The 24,620-nt window shown below is 37.2% G+C and overlaps 2 protein-coding genes across 6 annotated transcripts in view; both read left to right on the top strand.

The window, feature by feature from the left end:
• The first annotated feature begins 451 nt into the window (after positions 1–451).
• Positions 452–5,060, top strand: RANBP6 (RAN binding protein 6). 3 transcript variants are annotated; one of them, XR_004078521.2, is made up of 3 exons: positions 452–626; positions 1,742–1,874; positions 2,668–2,800. XR_004078521.2 is itself a non-coding variant. In XM_081802963.1 (2 exons), exons 1-2 carry the CDS (start codon positions 491–493, stop codon positions 3,806–3,808), a joined length of 2,262 nt encoding a protein of 753 aa, XP_081659089.1. In that variant the 5' UTR covers positions 457–490; the 3' UTR covers positions 3,809–5,060. The 3 variants fall into 3 exon arrangements, 2 of the variants coding, with proteins under 2 accessions (XP_006742342.1, XP_081659089.1); XM_081802963.1 differs by having other exon boundaries at positions 457–685; positions 1,742–5,060; XM_006742279.3 differs by having other exon boundaries at positions 454–5,060.
• Positions 5,061–7,130: 2,070 nt separating this feature from the next.
• Positions 7,131–24,620, top strand: part of BRD10 (bromodomain containing 10) — a 98,501-nt gene continuing 81,011 nt past the window's right edge. The window contains exon 1 of one of the 3 annotated variants that reach the window (XM_081802961.1): positions 7,131–8,741. In XM_081802961.1, the coding sequence (XP_081659087.1) occupies positions 8,146–8,741 (596 nt within the window). In that variant the 5' untranslated portion in view covers positions 7,131–8,145. The remainder of the gene's footprint in view (positions 8,742–24,620) is intronic. The other 2 variants (XM_081802962.1, XM_081802960.1) reach the window with 2 other exon arrangements.

The following is a 24,620-nucleotide window of genomic DNA, read 5'->3' as shown; positions in this document are numbered from 1 at the left end:
CTAACTAGAATTTAAATAAAAACTTGAAAAAAATTAATAAAATGAAATTGCTCAAGGGGAAAATAAAAAGACCTTTACTATAAACGAAATCATACAATATGTGGCCTTTCGTGGCTAGCTTCTTTCACCTGGCGGGCTTTCAAGATGTAATTATCGTTTAAAATTATCAGGGTAACAAAAGTTTAGAAATAAAGGGTGGGAAATCATCCATACTCCCATTCTAATACAGTCACTAACATAATTTTCTTTCTCTGCAGGTGCTTTTTTTTTTATCGGATTGGAAAACAAATGGAGGATGCCCCTCACCCCCACCATAACCTACCTATCCCCAGACACCCAGCTGCCCACCCCTTCCAGAGCATAGCCAAACCACCGGGCCAGCGGAGGATAAGCGGCCCCTCCCATCCCCGCTGGCGCCTCGCTTACGTCACTGTTTCTAGGCGCAGTCCCCCTCCCTCCTTCCCGGTCGCGATTCCTTTGACATAGCGCGATGGCGGCGGCTGGGTCTGCAGGGGTACCGGCCGCTGTGTCGGGAAAGCAAGAGTTTTATCAGCTTCTGAAGAACCTGATCAATCCAAGCTGTATGGTGCGGAGACAGGCAGAGGAAATCTATGAAAATATCCCAGGTCTGTGTAAGACTACATTCCTCTTAGATGCTGTCAGAAATAGAAGAGCAGGTTATGAGGTGAGACAAATGGCTGCCGCACTGCTACGACGGCTTTTGTCCTCTGGGTTTGAGGAAGTCTATCCAAATCTGCCTTCTGATGTTCAGAGGGACGTCAAGATTGAACTTATACTGGCTGTTAAGTTAGAAACACATGCTAGCATGAGGAAAAAACTTTGTGATATTTTTGCAGTGCTGGCCAGGAATTTGATAGATGAGGATGGCACTAACCACTGGCCCGAAGGTCTGAAGTTCCTTATTGATTCTATCTACTCTAAAAATGTAGTTCTATGGGAAGTTGCACTTCATGTTTTCTGGCACTTCCCTGGGATTTTTGGGAACCAAGAGCGGCATGATTTGGATATCATCAAACGGTTGTTGGACCAGTGCATTCAAGATCAAGAACATCCAGCAATCAGGACATTGTCTGCTAGAGCTGCAGCTGCATTTGTACTTGCTAATGAGAATAATATTGCTCTTTTCAAAGACTTTGCAGACTTGCTTCCTGGAATCTTACAGGCTGTGAATGACTCATGCTACCAGGATGATGATTCAGTGCTAGAATCCCTTGTTGAGATTGCAGATACTGTACCTAAATATCTGGGTCCTTATTTAGAAGATACTCTGCAGTTGAGTCTGAAGTTATGTGGAGACTCTAGACTTAGTAATCTGCAACGCCAGCTGGCCCTTGAAATAATAGTGACCTTGTCTGAAACTGCAACCCCAATGTTGAAAAAACATACAAATATAATTGCACAGGCAGTTCCTCATATATTAGCAATGATGGTTGATCTACAAGATGATGAGGACTGGGTAAATGCTGATGAAATGGAAGAAGATGATTTTGACAGCAATGCAGTTGCTGCTGAGAGTGCACTAGATAGACTGGCTTGTGGGCTCGGTGGAAAACTTGTTTTACCAATGACTAAGGAGCACATCATGCAGATGCTTCAGAGCCCTGACTGGAAATATCGACATGCTGGATTAATGGCCTTATCTGCCATTGGAGAAGGATGCCATCAGCAAATGGAATCAATTCTAGATGAAACAGTTAACTCTGTTTTGCTTTTTCTTCAGGATCCTCACCCAAGAGTGAGGGCTGCAGCATGTACTACGCTTGGACAGATGGCTACAGATTTTGCACCTAACTTCCAAAAGAAATTCCATGAAACAGTGATTGCAGCTCTGTTGCGTACCATGGAAAATCAAGGTAATCAGCGTGTGCAATCACATGCGGCTTCTGCACTTATTATTTTTATTGAAGACTGCCCCAAAGCATTGCTAGTTCTGTATTTGGATAGTATGGTGAGAAATCTACATTCCATCTTGGTGATTAAACTTCAAGAGTTGATTCGGAATGGAACTAAATTGGCCTTGGAACAGCTTGTGACGACCATTGCCTCAGTTGCAGATACAATAGAAGAAAAATTTGTTCCATATTATGATATATTTATGCCATCACTAAAGCACATTGTTGAGCTTGCTGTTCAAAAGGAGCTCAAGCTTCTGAAAGGAAAAACTATTGAATGCATTAGCCATGTTGGTCTTGCTGTTGGGAAGGAAAAATTTATGCAAGATGCATCAAATGTGATGCAGCTATTGTTAAAGACACAATCAGACTTAAGTAATATGGAAGATGATGACCCTCAGACATCTTACATGGTTTCAGCATGGGCTAGAATGTGTAAAATTCTTGGAAATGATTTTCAACAGTACCTTCCACTAGTTATTGAGCCTCTTATTAAGACTGCTTCAGCTAAACCTGATGTTGCTCTCTTAGACACACAAGATGTGGAAAATATGAGTGATGATGATGGATGGCAATTTGTAAATCTTGGAGACCAACAAAGTTTTGGAATTAAGACTTCAGGACTTGAAGCAAAAGCAACTGCTTGCCAGATGTTGGTTTACTATGCTAAGGAGTTAAGGGAAGGATTTGTGGAATATACAGAACAAGTTGTAAAGCTTATGGTTCCTTTATTGAAATTTTATTTCCATGACAGTGTTCGAGTGGCAGCAGCAGAATCTATGCCTTTTCTCCTGGAATGTGCAAGAATTCATGGCCCAGAGTATCTTGCACAGATGTGGCAATTCATATGTGATCCCTTAATCAAGGCTATTGGGACTGAACCTGATACAGATGTACTCTCAGAAATAATGAATTCTTTTGCAAAGTCCATTGAAGTAATGGGAGATGGATGCCTTACTGATGAACACTTGGAAGAACTAGGGGAAATATTGAAAGCAAAACTTGAAGGGCACTTTAAAAACCAAGAATTGAGACAGGTTAAAAGACAGGAAGAAAACTATGATCAACAGGTTGAAATGTCTCTGCAAGATGAGGATGAATGTGATGTTTATATTCTGACCAAAGTATCAGATATTTTGCACTCATTATTTAGTACTTATAAGGAAAAGATTTTACCATGGTTTGAACAGCTGCTTCCATTAATTGTAAATCTGATTTGTTCGAGTAGGCCATGGCCAGACAGACAATGGGGATTGTGCATTTTTGATGATATTATAGAGCACTGCAGTCCAACCTCATTTAAATATGTAGAATATTTTCGGTGGCCAATGCTACTAAATATGCGAGACAATAACCCTGAAGTCAGGCAAGCTGCTGCTTATGGCCTGGGTGTTATGGCACAGTTTGGTGGAGATGATTATCATTCTTTATGTTCAGAAGCTGTTCCACTGCTGGTAAAAGTTATTAAGTGTGCAAATTCCAAAACCAAAAAAAATGTCATTGCTACAGAGAACTGTATCTCAGCAGTAGGGAAGATTTTGAGGTTTAAGCCTAACTGTGTAAATGTAGATGAAGTTCTTCCACATTGGTTATCATGGCTTCCACTACATGAGGATAAAGAGGAAGCTATTCAGACTTTGAGTTTTCTCTGTGACTTAGTTGAAAGTAAACATCCAGTTGTACTTGGTCCAAATAATTCCAATCTTCCCAAAATAATCAGTATAATTGCAGAAGGAAAAATTAACGAGACTATTAACTATGAAGATCCTTGTGCCAAACGCCTAGCTAATGTTGTGCGTCAGGTACAGACTTCTGAAGAGTTATGGTTGGAATGCATAGCTCAACTTGATGATGAGCAGCAGGAAGCTTTACAGGAGTTGTTAAATTTTGCTTGATGCAGTTAATGTCACCTGAACATCTTTTACCATAAAAGTAATTCCAAATAACTATTGTGATTATATTCCATTATAATTGAGAGAACTGTTCTTTCCCTGACAAACAGTTAATATTTCTTCCCTATATGTTTTTCCAGTATTAGTGTTCTAGCCTTGTGTTCACCTTGCATGTTTTATCTCTTAAACACAGAACTTGGTGATAACTGTGCTTCCGTTGTCTTAGAATGTTTGTCACCTTTTCCCTAGTTGATGTGAAGTATATAAATTTTTGCTACTTGTCTGAATTATTGATGCTGGGCAAACAATATACTTGTGTCAAGATGTCATGCTGCCTATCACAAGTTGCTGAGAGCTAACAAAGATAGGAGAACTTCCAGGACAAATATCTTTGGAATTGTGGATGAAAAATAGTGGCAAGCTTATTCCTCTTTGATAATACTGCTGGTTTCTGTGGTAATGGGAGGGATGCTGAAATTGGGAGAGGGTTTTAAGATATTGCCATAGATGTGGGGAGTTTTCATATGAACTTTTTCATAATGTCCTCCAGGGAATGGGGTGAGACATACTCATATTCTAGTCCCCAAGGTGTCCAGCTGAGAGCTAAAAGAACTTTAAAATCTTAGCCTGATTGGTCTCTATTTTTCAAGTTATTCAGGACTCAAGAACTATGGTTACTGCATAGGCTGTCCTGGTACATGTAACATTAGTAGCATGTAACACTATTACTCAGTGTTTGACAAATAGTAATCAATATTTGTGGGAGTCTATTAATATTATGTGTTTGAACAGAATATTGCATTGTGTACGTATGCCATTTCCCCCCTGCAAAGCAGCCCAACAAAAAGAGAAACCCTGGTTCGAAATGGGGCTTAAATAGATTTATTTCAAAGAAGTTCTTAATAGATTCTATAGTAGCACTGAAGAGTATTCTATTATGAAAATGAAAGGGAAGCAAAATTAATTTTATCTTTAAACATGAAAAATAACAGCGTTGAGACCAATCATTTAGCAGATGTGCATTTTAAGAAAACAGTTCTATAAATCTAGAGTTAATTTTATTAATTGGAAAGTTGATCTTTAATGTCAAGCTTTTTGTAGGGTAGAAAAAAGCTTTCTAGTCAACAAATCATTGATCCAAAATTTAAGAACAAATATATCTGTCATTTCCTGGGGTTATTGTTGAGTACTGTGTATGTAAAGTATTTAGCAAATATTTAAGAACAAGTAAGTGTTTAATAAATGGTACCTGTTAGTGCTGTTGTTTGTACCTCTACTGTGTTTTTTATGGTTTAGAATTCCTTTTACATTGGAATTTCCCTGATTCACTCCCTGCCAGTTCAGAAGAACAGACCATCTAGGCTGCTGTGGACAGAGATATGAAGTTGAGATTTTAGATATGGAATTCCTATCCATTACCTGCAATGATTTATTATTAATAAGGGAAAAAAGGAAAGGACATTAAGTATGGTATAGTCACAGTTTTATTTAAGATAAATAAAAATATACATGAATAAATAGAGAAATCCTATCACAAAATATTAATAGAAGTTTTCTCTGGGTGGTGGGATTAAATGGCATTTTTTCTTCTCACTAATCTATATTTTATAATTTACCTACAACCAACATATTTCTTGTATAATAGTTTGTTTTTTTTTAAGTTTAAGGACCCAATCGTACTTTCTTTTTTTTTTTTTTTTTGCGAGAGAGAGAATGAGAGAGCATGAGAGGGAGGAGGGTCAGAGGGAGAAGCAGACTCCCTGCTGAGCAGGGAGCCCAATGTGGGACTCGATCCCGGGACTCCAGGATCATGACCTGAGCCGAAGGCAGTCGCTTAACCAACTGAGCCACCCAGGCACCCCCAATCGTACTTTCGTAATAGCTAAGATCACAATCATCTTGGCCTCTCCATGACCTATAGCTGATGTTCCTTCAACTCATACCTATTTATCTTAATATCCCTTCTAGAAGCCCTTGATGAAATTTCTAGCAATTCCCTACACTCTTGTTCACGAGGAACTGGAAATTCTGCCAGATGACTTGGAATTAGGCACCATAGAGAATTTTGAAGTATGACAGACCTAGATTTGAATTTTGGCAAACTACTTTCTTAACCTAAGCATCAGTTTCTACATCTGTAAAATAGGCATAATAATACCTAGGATTGTTGTGAGAATTAAAGGAGATAATATAAAGTGCTTGGTGGCACAGGGTTCAATAAACGCAATCTATATTATCAGAGTCATGAAATAGGGTTGGTGGCTAAAGATGAAGAGGGGATATTTGCTGGAGGAGGGTAGGTCCAGATTCTTGGGCTTTGTCAAAGGAAATGAGGGATGTCCAGTTAGACACATTTTCCTTGCCAGTTGCTGAAAATAGACTGGTTCCTGGCTTTGTTCCTGTGACGTACATCTAAGGGATCTGAGGAGAAAGAGAATGCTGTAAATGCCTAATAAGTTACAAATGTCTGATGAAAGGAGACCTTGAAAACTGGATAATGGATGTGTATGTGTTCCCATTTAACTATTACCTAATACTGCTCTTTAACTTACTGCTCCCCCAAAGCTTTGAAGTTTTGACTTTTATCAGTGCTCTAAAGGTTCATAATAATCAAGAATTAAATATCCCAACCATTTGGTTAGATGGCTTGTACTTTTTAAAATGCTTGATTTCTAGGACGGTAATTGCAGGTTTCAAGCTAGAACATTCTGTGTTAAGTAGAAAGATATGTGCATCTTTCTTACAGGACATGAGAAAATAATAGCTGCTTTATGGAACCATTAGCTCCTTTCTCCCCACTTACTTTAAGCAATAATTAAAGTGAACGAGTCCACTTTTTAGACATTCTTTAAACAGTAATTTTTAAATGTGTAGTGACATTTTAAGGCTAACAACTATTCAATGCTTTTCAGCTTAGACTTGAATTATTTGAAGATTGTTTTTAATCCCAAGGATTTTTAATAAGGTTCCATTCCCTTTATTTGTCCTTAGCAGTTCTCAAGAACCGAGGTGGAAATATGTTAATTTTAACGCATAACCTGAGACTACTTAAAATAGGAATTGATCTTAAGAACCGGGGACCGGAGTTTTAGAAATTTGAGTTCTACAAATTATCTTTTTCTTTTGCATGTGAACGTATGTTTCAGTTGGTTGAGTCCTTGAACCTCCTTTCTAAACTTTTCCAAATTCTAGTTTTATATTAAAAATCCGGCAGTCACAAAGGGGAAGGTGGGTGCAGAGAAGAAAATTTATAACAAGAAGGATCTACATTTTGTGCCTTCTCACTATTCATTTGCCATTAATGAGGGTTATCTAGCAAGCTCCTTCAGAATTAATCTTAGTTTTTAGGGCTAATTAGGATCTCGCAAAAGAACCTCCAGTAGACGCTTTTAAATGCTCTTCGGCCTCTCTGGCATTGGCGAGTAAGCTGCGCAGGCGCCTCGCTTCCGTCTCCACTCCGCCCTTTAACAGCCATCTACAAGCTGATGACATCATTGAGCCGCGCAACCTACCAGGCCTCGGGGCCCGTGGCGGAGCCAAAGTCTGCTTTCGCGTAGCTGAGCGGAACGCAAAAGGGGTGGGTGGGGCTGTCCTACTACGCATGCGCACCGTGGATGGCGACGGTGTCTTTCTTTGCCTCTTTCCACAGCTCGCCTCAGAGCCTGGGGGTAGCTTGAGTGCCCTCCCCCTTCTGTCCCTGCCCCTCCCCTTCCTCTCCCCGCCCCCGGCCCAGCGGGACTTCTAACTGACAGTTGTCGCCGGGCCGGTCCGCGCGCCGCCTCCTCCTGCCCGGGTACCCCGCAGGTAGAGAGGGGCGGGAGCGGGTGTGAGGGAGAGGAGGAGCGCCAGACGCCGCAGCCCAGTGCTGCGGCCCCCTCTGGGGCGGCAAGAGAAGAATCCCCACTTCCTCTTCGCCCTCTCCCAGCACCCCCACAGCCGGCCCGGAGGGGGTGGGGCGCCGAGGCCGCGGCAGCCAGGCCCGGCCAGGCCCGGCCTGGCCGGTGAAGAGCCGGCAGGCAGGCGGCCGGGCGGCCGGGCGGGGCGCGGAGGGGTGAGGCAAAGGAGGGCCTGGCGCGCGCCGCCGCCGGGGGGAGGGGAGAGGAGGGCACCTAAGCTCTCCTCTTCTCTCCCCCCTCCCTCGCGAGCCATGTAACCCCGCCCCGCCGGCTGCGAGCTCGAGACCCCCGCGGGTAGCGAGCGGAGCGGGCGGCTGAGAGTGAAGCCTGATGCGGCTGGTGCTGCGCGGCACGGCCGAGCCCTGAGGAAGCGGCCCGCGCTCACGCGTCCCCCTGCCCCTCGAGCGGCCGCTCCACACGGCCCAACCTGATCCTGCCGGGGCCATGAGCGTGCCCGAGACGCCGGGGGAGATGGAGCCGGCCGGGGAGGAGGAGTGGCAGCCACCGGCGCCCGAGGAAGAGGACGAGGAGGAGATGGCAGCGGCGGTCCCGGCCTCAGGGCCGGCCCAAGGGAGGAGTTCCTCCTCGCGGGAGGATGAGAATTACCAGGAGGAGGAGGAGGAGGAACAGGAGATGGTGGTCGGGGGCGGAGGCTGCAAGGAGCAGGAGCTGACCTATGAGCTGCAGCAGGGCTACCGCATCCTGGGCGAGTTCCTGCAGGAGAAGCACCGGGGCCTCACCGCCCCCTTCCTGCAGCCCTTGGGGGGCGTTGCCACCGGGGAGGATGAAGTGGCCGAGGGGCCGCGCAGCGGGGGCCGGGGCTGTCGCGGCCTCCCGCCACAGCTCGGGCAGGGCATGTGTCTGCTGAAGATGGAGGAGAAGTTCGCCAGCGGCCAGTATGGGGGCATAACCGAGTTCGTGGCGGACTTCAGGTTGATGTTGGAGACGTGCTACCGCCTGCATGGGGTGGACCACTGGATTTCCAAACAGGGCCAGAAGCTGGAGATGATGCTGGAGCAAAAGTTGGCGCTTCTGTCTCGGTAAGTGAACCCCGTCCCCTGTGGGACTGATGGAGTGACACAAACAGCCTCGCACGTGTCCGAAGATGGGTTGGGCCAGGGGCCGGGGGCGTAGCTGATAGGTGCTGAGTTGGTGCTGGAGAACCCGGGGAGGAGGAGCAGCCTTGCATGGGGGCCCGCAAGGGTGTGGTGGATGTGGGCACCCACATGAAAAGCTGAAGGGGAGCTGAGTCCTGAGCGCCGAAGAACAGGTAAGGTTTGTAGATATAAAGTAAAATGATGCCCATGGGAAGAATTACGGGGATAGGGTAGAGGAAAAGTTTTAGCGGGATAGAAGATGGACCACAACTTTTAGACAGTTTTAACATGACATTAAAAAAAAGTTTTTAGGATGAAATATCGTGAGAAAAATGTGTTTGGCTCATGTGAAAAGGTGGTCTTTCAAACCAAAAAAATTATTGTTTCACTACCCATGTTGGCCATCGTAAATTTATGGATTGTTTTTAAATGATCAATAATTACTCTGGCATGTTCCTGATCTTTTCTGAGATCTCAGCTTTGTGTGAGCTGACTGAATTTTTGCGATAATAGTGGATGCATCAACACAAAATTTTGAAAACGTTTAGATATTTGTGTTTATTCTACTAGAAATCATAGTCAATTCAGATGGCATTGTGCTCTTGGTATACTATACCCATATATTCAGAGTCAGTTATTTTTCTTTAGTGAGAGGAAGTAATGTAACACAAGAGTTACTAAAATAAACAGATTTATAATCATATATTTGATGTGAGCCAAATTAATTTCTCAAGTGAAATTCTTTAGGAATAGAAAAATAATTGAATGTTGGAAATGGTAGTTGAAGTGGAATACTAGTTTGATTTTTTAAGAGCTGAGTGAACTTGAACACGTCACTTTACCTTTTTGGCTTCGTTTCCTCATCTGTAAAATGGGGATAATAATAGTACCTCTTGGTGTTACTGTAGGATTAAATGAGTTAATAAATGTAAAGTCAACAGTGTCGGTTCCATAATTAGTCTGATATAAATTATAACCGTTACAGTATTAGTAATAGTTGAATAAAAATATTTTCCTCATATCTGAAATTGGGCATTATACTGAGTGCTTTTATGAATAGCACCTGAGAAGTTTTAAGCTTTTGCTCCTTGATTTATAATGGTAATTTAAAAATAATGTGTCCACTGGCTTCCCATTTATTTTCAAGACTACCAGTGACTTCTTTCACTGAAAACAGTAGTTAACATAGAGCTTGACTCATTAGGGGGCTCATCCCTTCTTGAATCTTTCATAAAGTAGAATTATTTTGTAATAGTTATTCACAGGTTTACTTTTAATACTTTATTTAGTGATATTTTACTTGTGTAGTGTGTTTATTATTCTTGTCTCCACAGAGTCATTATAGTTGTGACTCATAAAAAACAATCCATTCACATGTCATTATTTTTAAGTAGTAAAGTATACTCCAAATTGATGTCACAAGATTTTAGATCTGGAAGGCACCATAGAATTCATCTAGTCCAAGCATCCAGTTTTATAGATGTGGAAATAGGGATTTAGAATGGGATGAGAGAATGGTTGCATGAAAGTGCTAAGGAGTATAGTAGTGGTTTGGATGAATTACAGGTGTTTTCAGAAGCATTATGTGTATAAGAAATACTTCTTGAGCCCTACAAAAAAGCAGGGACATTATTTCTGTTCTTCATAAAGTTAATTTCTGAACGCTTAGAATGATTCCTGGTGGCTAATGCTCAGAATACTGTATTCCCATATGATCTAATAGCATCCATACTTAGAAATTAAAGATAGTCTTGCATTTTACTAGTAAAAAATAATATGATAGTCTCAGATAGTTTTGAGTCCCTTGCTTTTACTGTATTTGATGTATGTAAACATCTTGTAAATAATAGGTTTGCCAGATCACACTTGTAGGTACTAAGAATTCATTTCTTTTTCTGCAATAGCCTAAAATCTGAGTTATTACTAAATAAATACTTGGGCATAACTTTGAGAAAAGCGTTGGTTATAACTGTTTGGTATACAATTAAGATACATAGAGATACATGTTCCAGAACAAGATTCCATAGACTGGCCACATGAGTATGATTTTCCGCAGTTGACTCAAATACCTTATTTATAAATACGTATTATGTGGTATTTTAGTAATAAAAAAAATCACCTAGATATAATTTAAGTTTTCTTTTGTTTTATATATATTTGTAATAAATTAATTCTTAGTTTTAGATTATTGTAAAGAGAACTTTACAGCTGCTCCAATACTGCTGAGCTTTTATAAGTATTTTATGAGCAAGAAATGAGGTACATTAGAGAAGATGCCACATTATCATAGAGTAGCCCAATGGCATTAGTACCTTGGACTGTGGACACAGTGTTTAATTTGAATATCAGTCCAGTCATTTGTACTATGAGAGTGTTAGGCTAGATTAGTTGATTGTACAAATATGTGAGTATCTGCCAAAGTTAGACATTCAAGTCCCTGAGATAAAAAAATAAGTCCACTACCCCTAAGTGGTTTATAGTTGAGTAGGGAAACAGACACTTAAAAAGATAATGATTCTATAGTGGACATATAAACAGGTACAAGGGGAACTTAAGAGGGAGACCTAAGTCTGAAGGTGGGGAGATCGTAAGTGAAAGGAGGAAATGAGAAGGGGTAAAGAGATTAGGTAAAAGATATCATAAAGAAGTTTATACTTGAACTTCTTGATTATTGAAGGAGGTGAAGATTGCTGCTGGATATTTTTTGGAGGTTTTGCTCAACTCCAGTGAATGCAAGGTATGAAACAGCATAGTGTTTCCGGGAACTACAGGTACTTCTGTATGGCTACAGTGTGGTCTCCAGAGTAGTGTTTGCACCATGGCAGGTATGCAGGATGATTGATTGGGGTGAGGGAAGAAAATATTACAACTTCAGTATACTCTTTTTTTTTTTAATTCTTTATAAATCTCTATTTTTGGTTTGCTTTTTGTGGTGTATACAATAGCATTGCATGTATAAAGTCTATGAATTTATAAATATAATTTTATTGTATATAAATATATAATAGCAATATGTTTTATATGTATAATAGTTGTGATAGAACTATGACTAAGACTTAGGAAACATATCTGTTCTCAAAGTTATATTTTATTTTATTTATTTATTTTTTTTAAAGATTTTATTTATTTATTTGACAGAGAGAGACACAGAGAGCAGGATCACAAGCAGGGGGACTGGGAGAGGGAGAAACAGGCTTCCCGCAGAGCAGGGAGCCTGATGTGGGGCTCGATCCCAGGACCCTGGGATCATGACCTGAACCGAAGGCAGACGCTTAACGACTGGGCCACCCAGGCGCCCTCAAAGTTATATTTTAGAAGGGATCTCACTCATTTATTTGAAGCAACTGAGAAATAGCAATTAGCATTAGAAATATGGAGAAGCTCATCTAAGTGAAAAGGAATAAAAAATAATAGGAAGTTATGTGCAGACCTGTAGAAACTGTCAAATATGAATAAGAATTTTTGACTCCTCCACATTTTAAATAATGTTATATTTGAAAGCTTTTAAATTTTAAAATATTGTTGAAAGCTTTAAGAATATTGCTTTGAAGCCAGAAAATGGCTTTTCATAGTTTAAAAGATTGTAGCTGTCAAAGAGTTATCACCTGTGACCCCAACAGAGCTGAACTTAAATTTTTAATTTTAGCCATTTAAAATAATGTTTTGGCAAAACAAGCAAAGGAAAAAAAGAGACAAACCAAGAAACAGACTCTTAACTGTACAGAATAAACTGATAGTTACTAGAGGAGAGGGAAGTGGAGGGGAATGGGTTAAATAGGTGATGGGGATTAAAAAGGATACTTAAGATTAGTACTAAGCAATGTAGAATTGTTGAATCACTATATTGTACATCTGATCCTAATAGAATACTGTATGTCAACTATACTGGAATTAAAATTAGAAACTTAATAAAAAATGTTTTGGTGAAAATCATCTGTAACATTTCCTTGTTAAAATTATTTTTGATTTCTGAACTGACATGCTGTTAAAGGGTACATGTAATGGGCTTAAAAAAATGCTTTCTTAAAATACAGCTGAAGGTTATTTAGTTTTGTGATTGCTTTTTTGGCAGAATGTCTTTCTTGGGGATGAGAGTACAACAGCGTCATCATGAAGCCTCAAAAATGTAAAAACACTAGTGGCTTCCAAATACAAGTACTGAAATACAAATAAATTTTACAGACCAATTTTAATCACTTTCTAAGTTAAATTTTGAATTTTTTTGACTTATTTCCAGTTAAGATCAAAATCCAGAAATTAATTGGGAATTTAGACAGAATGCTTCTTTCTCCCTAGTAGTCTGACTTCCCCCATCTCTACTGGATTCTGTAATTCTATCTTCTTAATGTAAATCTTTAAAAATTGGGGACCTTTGGTAACAGAATTTGGATTTACCTCTTGTTCAGTACTATAGAATGTTAGACCTTGATACTCCATGTAGTTCTGCTTATTGTAGTTGCCATTCTAAAAAAATAGTTCTGTTAAAGAAGAGTCAGAAAATGTTTAGGTGCACTGATGAAAGAATGAAGGATTTCAATTAACAAGACATTTATTGAGCACCTGCTTTGTGTTAGGATGTATTTATAATAAAAGGTTAAATATGTTAAAACTGATTCTCTAACTTGTGCCATTGTCAGATATCTGGAAGTCATGGTACTATTTGTAGAACATTGAGAAATACTGATAAATTTTGTTTAATTATATCATATGATTTTTTTGTTGGGGGTCCAAAAGGCTTAAAACAAATTGTGGGAGGAAACCCTTAATTGAAGAGATTCTATCTAGTACATTAGTTTTTTTTCTTCTACAAATGGGGAGAACATAATCACTTTTGGATTTTTGATGGTACATCTTGGTTCACTCATGAAATAACTGTTTCAAGGGTGTATAGTTTGAAGACTACTGTGATGAGCTTTATTATAGAGTGTTAGGGGAGTACACAGGAGGGATAACTACTGGGGAAGTGGGGAGCTATGATTGAAAAATATTAGATTTTATTCCAGAGGTCATCATTTTGGAGAGTGGGTAGCATATTGATATGTGGAGTTGAGTTCATTAAACAATTATTTGCCTATTCTATGATAGTAGGGGGTAGGTAAAGACCTGTAGATACAGTGATAAACATGACTTCATTTCTTACTTCAAGGAAGTAGGTAAATTGAACAATTGAAGGTATGGAGGTAGGAGAGTACAGAATATTCCAGAGGAATAGTTTATACTCAGCAGATGGAGTATAGGATGATGAGGGTTTATAGTGTCAGATAAGTCTAGAAAGATAGGTTGGGGTAATTAAGGAGGACCTAGAATGCTTGCTAAGGAATTTAGAATGTAAGCAGTGTAGATCCATTACAGGTTTTAGCTAAGGGAGTGACATGATTTTACTAGTATTTTGAGGGTTGAAGGCTAAAATGGAAAGAGATGAAGAAAGGAAACTAGTTAAAAGGTTATTGAGTTAATCCATCATGAGATGATAAGCAATAGGAATGAAAAAGTGGATGAGGATATAAAAGAGATAAATTCAGGAGGTAAAAGTGGTCAAATGGCAAGCTCTTGGATGTGGCGTATGAAGGAGAGGATGATGTACAAAATGAACTTGAGCGCAGGTGATGGTGATGCTTAGAGAACATGAGGCATTCATTTGAAGATATGCAACTGAGAGTTATTAGAAGGCTGCCACTAGAGCTCAGCAGTGTGACTAGGGTTAAATTAGAGATATTTAATTAGGAATTAATCTGTAGAAGGATGATGGTTGAAGAAATGGGAATGAGATTGCTGAGGACAGAGTCTAGTGAAAGTACAAGAGGACCAAAGGCAGAACTTTGTGTGAGGATTGACTGTCTTCAAACTGGAAAGACAAAACATTAAAGATGATTAAAATCTGTATAATGTGTGCTAAAAGCTGAAATAATTAAGGAGAGGCAATTAATAAAACTGAAGAGAGTTCAGTCTGGAATAAGTAAAAGGTATTTTATGGAATATAGTAAATTACTTTATTAATAAAGTATTAAAGTATAAAGTAAAAAGTATTTAAAAAAACTATTATTTTAGGAGATTTGTTCCACTTGTTAATTTGAGAATGATTTAGATTTAATACAGTAAAAATGTCCTAATAGATTCAAATATGTTTTACCTTATTGCAATAAGAGAATTGTAAATAAATACAATTCTCATTGTATTTATTTGTGCCCTTGTATTTATTTTTATTTCTAAGGAAAAAAACTAGAGCGGGGGCATGTTTCAGAGAGATTGGGTCCCTTCCATAGTTGAATTTTAACTTTCAGGTCATTTCTAGGCTATCTTCATAAAATTAGAGGTGCCCATAACAAATAATAGCCATTTTCATTTCCAAGGAACTTGCATAGTAATATGAATCTTTAAAATACTTGAGGCTCTTCTTTTAATTGGGAAAGACTAATAAAAAACTGAATGGTAGTATTATCTATCACCATGCCCTTTGTTTTATCATCTTCCACTTGGGACCTGTGAGTGTTCTTAATTGTGCTTAAAAGTTAGTATATTAAGTATGTTCACTTTGAAAAAAGACTTAGAACACCAACAAAGTGTTAATAGTGGTTATTGTTAAGTAGCAAGATTCTGGGTATTTTTCATTTTCTTCTTTTAACTTTTCTGTATGTCCTAGATTTTTTACAATAAACATATTACTTTCTGGTTAAAAAAGATTTTATTTAAAGGAAATTAGTATTTACGACTTTGAATAAACTGTATAGGTAAGAAATTGTATTAAAAATTTGTATCACCAAAGTTGTAAGATAGTATATTTAGGTAAATTGTCATAACTGGGTAGTGGAACTGTGGGTGTTTTTAATTTTCCCTTCCACTCCTAATTTCTTTTGTTTACAATGACCGTGAATTACTGTTGTTATTTTTGTGGTACCATTCAAAATATAAAATATATAGATTTTGTAGGTGCACTTTTAAGGACTTGGAATAATTAATGGTAAGAACTCATCCCAACACTTTATATTTAAAGCTTTGAGTACAGCCATCTCTCTGAAAATAACTTCACAAAAATAACTCTTCTGATAGCTCTTTTATATTTCTTTAAGTATTTTAATATGTCTGGAAATTCCCACTTGTTCATTTCTGTGTAGGCATCCTATTATAAGATAAAAAGATAATACAATTGAGATAAACCAGTTTAAGGTAAAACTGCTTGATTATAAACCTCTTGCTACAATTTTGTAAGTACTTTACTAATACTGCTCTTCTGTGAGTATTTTACTGATAATTGATTTTATGTTTATAAACTGCTTTTCAATTTCAATCTTAACAAATATACTAAGGAACCCTAAAATTCTGCTAACTGTATACTTCCCTGTGAATTCAGGGGCTTTTCTCATGTTTGTTCTAAAAATAAGAACAGAGGCCGCTTCATTTGCTTTGAAGGATAGAAACAGACCATCTGAAAAACTTACTACATAGAAATGTTTTCTCATAGAAACAGTTATAAATATAGATTGTTTCCATGTTAGCCTATAAGCTTAATTTTTATTCTTATTTTATTTATTTATTTATTTTAAAGATTTTATTTATTTATTTGACAGAGAGACACAGCGAGAGAGGGAACACAAGCAGGGAGAGTGGGAAAGGGAGAAGCAGGCTTCCCGTGGAGTAGGGAGCCCGATGTGGGACTCAATCCCAGGACCCTGGGATCATGACCTGAGCCGAAGGCAGACACTTAATGACTGAGCCACCCGAGGTGCCCCTATTTATTTATTTTTTTAAGATTTTATTTATTTATTTGAGAGAGAGAGGAAAAGCACAAGCAGGGGGAGTAGCAGAGGGAGAGGGAGAAGCAGGCTCCTGGCTGAGCGGGGAGCCCAATGCAGGGATCAGTCTCAGGACCCTGGTATCATGACCTGAGCTGAAGGCAGATGCTTAACTGACTGAGCCACCCAGGCACCCCTAAGCTTAATTTTTTAAAATCTGATTTACTATAATTGGAAGATAAAAATATTAGAATATAATCAATATACAGAATTGAAGATATATTTTGTATTTGTCTTGAATACTTGTGCTTGAGGAAAAGCAGGTTTAAATTTGACTCTTCCTACATATAAACTCATTTCCTGACTTGCTCACTTTCTTCTCTGATGCTGTCTTATTTACAAGTCTTTCCTAAGCATCATATCTAAGGTAATATTCCTCTCCCTGGTCATTCATTATCTATCCCCCTTAACCTCCTTGTTTTTCTTCATAGCATTTATTTTATTTTATTTTATTTTTTTTAAGATTTTATTTATTTATTTGAGAGAGAGACTGAGAGAGAGAGAGAGTATGAGAGGGGGGGAGGGTCGGGAGGGTGAGAGGGAGAAGCAGACTCCCTGCCGAGCAGGGAGCCCGATGCGGGACTTGATCCAGGGACTCCAGGATCATGACCTGAGCCGAAGGCAGTTGCCTAACCAACTGAGCCACCCAGGCGCCCCTTCATAGCATTTATTGCAGCCTAACATATATGATTTAATTATATATATCTTTTTTCAGATTTTTTAATTTAAATTCAATTTAGTTAACATAGGCTATTACTAGTTTCATGGGTAATTACGTATATCTTTTTCTCCTCTCTTGCTAGAGTGTAAAATCTCTGAGGACAGGGACTTTTTCTGCTTGGTTTGTTGCCATTTGACTTCTGTAAATGTTGACTTGCAGTTAAGCAGTACATGGTTCTAAATTCTAAAGGTCGTTTTTAAAGGCTTTGGGGACCTATCTCTCAAAGGGTGTTTCCTAGATCCCCAACATTAGAATGGTGTTAAAAAGCAGATTCCCTAGCTCCAGAATAGCATATTTAAATCTGTTAACTTAGAATCTCAGAGTGGAGATAAGGAAATCTACCTTTTTAGTTAGCTCCCTAAATGATTTTTATGCACAATAAAGTTTGAGGACTGTTGCTTCAGGATATAGTAACACTGTGTCATGTTTTGATTTCTCCTCAGAATTTAGAGTTTTTATTGAGATATTTAGCACTGCTTTTACACAACCTTTATTTGCATTGCAGTTTGGGTTGGTTATAGTTGAAATGAAGGGAAGGCAGGAGAGAAGTGAGAGGAGAGTCCCATACTCGTGTTTTCATGTGGAATAGTTTGCAGAACTAACTGGTAAAAAGTGAGTGTGTTGGGGATGGGGTGAGGAGATGATATTAGGTGTATTACTCCTCTGAAGAAGAACAGAGAGACTTTGAAAGTCATGAGTGTGTCGCAGAATATTACACAAAGCAATTTCTATTTTTAGATTTTTTTACATTGTTTTAAAACCTTTTATTAGAGTATTTCTAATATGCATGAAAGCAAAACAGTATTTGAACCCTCACATGCCTATTACTCATTCCCCTATAATATTTATTCATAGCTGGTTCTGCCCCATCCATACTTTCCGTATACCTTCCTTCTATATTATTTTGAAGTAAGTCATTGACAACAGATTTTTCTGTAAATGCTTCAGTTTGTAACTCTGAGAGATGAGAACTATTTCATTTAAAATGTAACTACAGTACCATAAAAAAACAAATTTCTTAATAGCAAAAATCCAGTGTTCACATTTCCAATTGTTTCAAAAATTATAATTTTTAAATTTTTATATTGTTTGAACATGATCCAAATAAGTCCACACATAGTGATTGGTTCATATGTCTCTTAATTTATAGATTCCTCTTTCTTACTCCTCTCTCTCCTTCTCTCCCACTCTTCCGCTTCATTCTTGCATTTATTTTGTTGAAGAAACTAGGTTATTTGGAGTCTTCTAGTCTTGGATTTTACTGATAGCGTTCCATTCTTTTGTCCTCTGTATTTACTGTAAATTGGTAGTTCTGGAAGCTCTTATCAAATTTAGAATCAATGTTTTTTGGAGGCGAGGGTCAAGAGGTAATCTATGAGTTTATCAGTGTCTAGTTTTGCCTTTTAAATCAATTATGAATTACTAGATTTAGCATGATGGCATAATGTAATTTTGCTGAATTTGTTAAAGGAGTAATGAGTAGTGATTTTATAAGGTTTTTGGGGTTTTTTTCTTCAGTTAAAATTTGTCTATTGAACTTTATATAAGTAATTTTTTCTCAGTTTCTTCCTCTAGTGGAGTTTAGAACATGAAAGTAATTTCCAGAGCAAACTACTTTATATATAATCGGAGAAAATTGATTTTAACTTAGAATTATATTAAAGGATTAATTCTAGGAGTACTTCCTTTTACTACATTGGGCTAATATTATGATATGTTAATATAAAGTAACATCAATATTTTTATTATTCTCATCTGTTTGCATCCATTTAAACCTGTTTGTATGATCTTATATATCAGCTTTGGACATGAATGCTATTCTTTGTGTTTCTCATTTGATCTTAGGGAGCAGTTGCTCTGCACTATATCAGATAAAGTATTATATTAGTTGACCTTGTATCCTTTTGGTTAATTTTTAAATTTTGTGTTTCTCCTTTTGTAATTCAGTATGAGTTCCAAGTCTTTATAAAATTTGAAGTTTTTTAACTGGAATTCTGCACACCCCCCTCCCTCCATACAGTATACAAAAGAGTATGTGTGTTTGTGTGGATATTTTAGTTTTTCTAGGGAGGTGTATATTTTAGTTTTTCTGAAGCCTGATACAGAATTAATTGCTTTGTGATTCTTAGTTTTGCATCTGTTTATAGCATGTAAGAAAATTATGTTAGGGTGTATCTGGCTCTCTATCTTATTGTGCTTTCCAAGAGGTCAGAAAATATGTTTTATCTACCATTGCATCTTCAGGGTCTAGGGCATACATAATAGTTGTTCAGTAATTCTTGAATTAATGAAATAGATGAGCATATGAAAAAAAGATCAAATGAAATACTCCATTACATCAAGTCAAAATTCCTGCTTGTTTTTAAAGACACAACACAGTTGTCATCTCAAGAAAACTTCTTTGCCCATCTCTTCCTTCCTCTTCTTTTCAGCATGGGTTAGGTGTACTTCTCTATTCTTACAGGATACACCTTTCAGATTCATATGGTTTGTATTGAAGTTCTTGAATACCATGATATTGAAGTTGTCTGTTTGCATATATATATTTGACTCATTAAATTTTAAGATTGTCTTACACATTTTTGTAGAGCTAGAAGTTGGCTCTTCAAGTGCAGAGAAGCTCAGTAGATAATGGTTAAGTTTTATGCAGATAACCATATCTTCCCTTAAAGGATGGATACAGTATTTAAAAGCATAATAGAAAGTAGTGTGTGGTTTATGTAATAAGACAGTTAATTATATTCAGCATGTATTTACATTGCTTATTATTTGATAAGGCACAGTAGAGGGATTCAAAGATGAATATGGAAAGATAGTAATTGATAAACTAAGTTGATGTAAAGGTCATTCAGGCAACAAGAATAGAATATTCAAAAGTGCAAAGGCAAAAAAACCACTGTATATAGCTAGAGAGTAGTTTGGCTAGAGCGAGTCATATATAGAAAAGTAGTGACAGGTGTTATGGGGCGGGGAGCAGATCATGGAGCCAGATCACATAGGGCCTAATATGCTATGCTAATAAAGAGTTTGATATTCCAAATTAGTTATTAAAAGCTTTTAAGCTAGAGAATTACAAGGGACATTTATATGACATGAATTAGAAAAGAAAATTTATGTCAATTTGATCTTTTTCTATACCTTAATTTTCAGCTTCTCTTAATTTTAATTTTGCATTTGACTTTATTTCTCTTAAGTCGCAGATTTGGTGGAGGATTATATAGAAATATATCTGGAAAAAATTGTTTTACATTAAGCAGAAATCCAAGAGTAATGCTAGAAAGAAGAGAAAGACAGCACTCTTTTTGCCAAATAATTTAGATAAGATGCTATATTTAAATATTTAAATAATGTTAGGTTGGACGTGGGTGGTTTCTTTAATTGAATAATTTCAGTCTTCTCCCACTTCACAGAGAAAAAAAAATTATGTACAATACAGAATTCTACCAATTTAAGTTATTCTATCTACCAAGATATTTTTAACAATTTTGTTTGCCAGTATGCAAAGAAAAAAAAAAGAATATGGCAAATATAATTAATAAATTGCAAACACATATTGACAGTATTAGCTGGTTATGGTTATTTTGACAGTTTGGTTTTTATACCAAATCTGTATGTATAATGTAATTATAAGAACATAATCACAAATAACTAACAGTTTAAATAAAAGACTTTAAGAAACAATTAAATATGACAATATTCATGATGATCCACAGAGTACTGAACAAGTGGGAGAACCATTGATATCCTCCAGTTTATCTGAATCCCTGATTATGGTGCAATTGCCAGTACTTTAGTAATTTCCTCTAATTACTAATTCCACGATAGGGAATTTGGTTGGTAGTGAGATTTAAGCCAAAGGTTATTAGTTATATTTAAGTCTTATTTTAAAACAGGTATCATGGCGGGTGCCTGGGTGGCTCAGTTGGTTAAGCATCTGCCTTTGGCTCAGGTCATGATCCCAGGGTCCTGGGATGGAGCCCCACATCAGGCTCCCTGCTCAGAGGGGAGCCTACTTCTCCCTTTCCCTCTGCCTGCCATTCCCCCTGCTTGTGTGCTCTCTCTCTCTCTCTCCCCCCCTCTTTGTCCAGTAAATAATCTTAAAAAAAAACCAAGTATCATGGCAAGAATGTATAGACTATAGAATAACTGAGATCTATTTTAATTTTTTAATAGCAGTTAAATCTTTTTTCTACTAATTAAAATTTATTAATTTCTTTCCATATGATATAAATCTGCCTAACATGCTCTTTGAAGAAGATTTGGATAAAATAGAAAATTGTCAGAAAATTAAAATAAAAAATCACCCATCCCATCAGACAGAGATAATCATTTGGTAGCATTCTTATCTACATCATATATATTATTTACTCACACATTAAATTTCAATACAAAATTTGGATTTGCCATATCTACAGTTTTATATCCCTCTTATCACCTATTAGATTTGATTTTACTTGTTAATCAAATGTTACATGTGAATGTTGTTACATATGAGACTACACTAACAGGATAACAACAGTAAGATCTTGTAATGTGGTTTTTGGTTTGGTTTGGTTTTTGACCCTGTAGTTTTTTCTTCTAAACAATTTTTTTTTTTTGCCATATAGATTAGCTGTCTTTTGTTTTGTTTGGCTACCAACAGAAAATGACAGACCACCTTCAGTAAATTTAGCCTAACTCATTAACAAATAGGTTAAAGCCATCAGAAATATATTTTTAAGATCTATTCTTACTATAAATCTCACAAACTCCTCATGGCATCACTGATGGCTTCTTAATAGTAGAGGAGCAAGGGACAGGTGAGAGGAGACATTTTTTTAGTGTATGTATTACCTACATACAGTAAAATTTTTGCCACCAGATGTACATATTTTTTAAATTAATAAACTACTAAAACATACACTAATCACTGTATAGCTAAACAAAGTCCATGTACAGTCTAGTTATACTTACTTAAGAAACTACTGCTGTTACTATTTTCTTTTCTTCAACTGGGTGTCTAATAGCCATCTCAAATTTTAACATGTGCAAAACTGAACTTGTAGTTTGTTTTGTTTTGCTTTTCTAAGCCTATTCTTACCTTCTGAATAAATTACTCCACTGTCTACCAAGTTGTTCTGGCCAAAAAACTAGCTTTTTTCATTGATTCTTCCTTTTCATTTATTTCTCATATTAAGCATATTAACCAGTTGTGAGCCCTCTTCCTTAAAAGTATATTTTAACTCTTGCCTATCTCTCTCCTCTGTTGTCACTACTTAATTACAAGTATTATCATCTCTTGCCTGGAATACTGTTGTAGTTTCCTGACATTTGTTTTCTTTATTCTGCTTTTTCCTCCTAGAGTCCCATTTTCTACTTAGCAGCCAGAGTGAACTTTTAAAAATGTACATACATTAAGAGAAATCATTATCCTGCTTAAAGTGCTTCATTGGCACTTAAGCTATAGTAAGGAGTTTGGCTTACCATTTTATGTACCTGAAAAGCCATTTCTCACCTTAGAGCCTTGATACTTGTTCTTTTTTTGAATCTAGAAAACTCTATCCCCAAGATTTTTTTGGTTTGTGGGTTTGTTTTTGTCATGGCTGGCTCCTCCTATCAGTTCCTCAGAGAAATTTTTGACTGTCTTTCCCAGAGCTTGTAGTGTGTAACTTACAGTTAGAACTGATGTTTGTATATATGTAGTTTACTCACTTTTTGTATCTTACTCATTTTGTGTATTTTCGGTGAGGATAGGAATCTTGCCTGTGTTGATCTTGTTAACAGTTGTTGCCAACACCAAACCCAGTACCTATAAGTAATTAATATTGAATGAAGGAATAAATGAATGAGTGAACAAATGAATGGATCTGTTTGGAATTTGTTTTGATCAAGGAGTAAGGTTGAAATCCACCTTTATTTTTTCTCACATTCAGCCAGTTGTTGCAGCATTATTTTTTTCCATTGTTTTGTTATACCATTTTTATAATACATTAAATTCTTGGTATGTTTGGATTGATTTTTTTTAAAGTTTTTATTTAAATTCCAGTTAGTTAACATACAGTGTGTAATATTAGTTTCAGGTGTACAATATAGTAATTCAACACTTCCATACATCACCTGGTGCTCATTACAAGTGTACTCCTTAATCCCTATCACCTATTCAGTCCATCCTCCCTGCCCATCTCCCCTCTGGTACCATCAGTTTGTTCTCTACAGTGAAGAGTCTGTTTCTTGGTTTGCTTCTCTTTTTTTTTCTCTTTGCTTGCTTGTATTGTTTCTTAAATCCCACATATGAGTGAAATCATACGGTATTTGTCTTTTTTTGACTTAGTTCGCTTGGCATAATACTGTCTCCATATTTGTTTGTGCAAATGGCAAGATTTCATTCTTTTTTATGTCTGAGTAATATTCCCTTGTATGTATATCCCACATCAGTCCATTCATCAGTTGATGGACACTTGGACTATTTCCGTAATTTGGCTATTGTAGATGATGCTGGTATAAAGATAGGGGTGTGTGTATCCTTTTGAATTAGTATTTTTGTATTCTTTGGGTAAATCCGTAGTAGTGTAATTGCTGGGTTGTAGGGTAGTTCTATTTTTAACTTTTTGAGGAACCTCCATACTGTTTTCTAGAGTGGCTACACCAGTTTGCTTTCCCACCAACAGTGCAAGAGGGTTCCCCTTTCTCCACATTCTCGCCAACACTCATTGTTTCTTGTGTTGTTGATTTTAGCCATTTTGACAAGTGTGAGGTGATCTCTCATTGTAGTTTATGATTTGTATTTCCCTGATGATCAGTGACACTGAGCTTATAAAACAACACCCATAAAACGATTAATCCAATTAAAAATAGGCAGATGTCATGAATAGACATTTTTCCAAAGAGAGCTTTTTGCCTAAGGTCAGGAAGAAGACATGGATGTCTAACTCTTAACTCTCAGGACTTCTTTTTATTTTGTTTTGTTTTGTTTTGTTTGTCACCATACGGTACATCTCTCTCAGGACTTCTATTCAACATAGTACTGGAAGTCCTAGCCACAGCAATCAGACAATGAAAAGAAATTAAAGGAATTCAGATCAGCAAGGAATAAGTCAAACTTTCACTATTTGCAGATAAATGATACTACATATAGAAAACCCAAAAGACTCACTGAAAAACTAGTAGAACTGATAGACCAATTCAGTAAAGTCACAGGACACAAAATCAACATACAGAAATCTGTTGCATTTCTATATGCCAGTAATGCAGCAGCAGAAAGAGAAATTAAGGCATCAGTTCCATTTACCATTGCACCAAAAACCATAAGATACCTAGGAATAAACCTAACCA

The sequence above is a fragment of the Leptonychotes weddellii genome, chromosome 14 (genome assembly GCF_054177405.1).
Source record: "Leptonychotes weddellii isolate Sample4059 chromosome 14, ASM5417740v2, whole genome shotgun sequence".
In the NCBI taxonomy this organism is placed as follows: Eukaryota; Metazoa; Chordata; class Mammalia; order Carnivora; family Phocidae; genus Leptonychotes; species Leptonychotes weddellii.
This window is presented reverse-complemented; position numbering and strand designations above follow the sequence as displayed.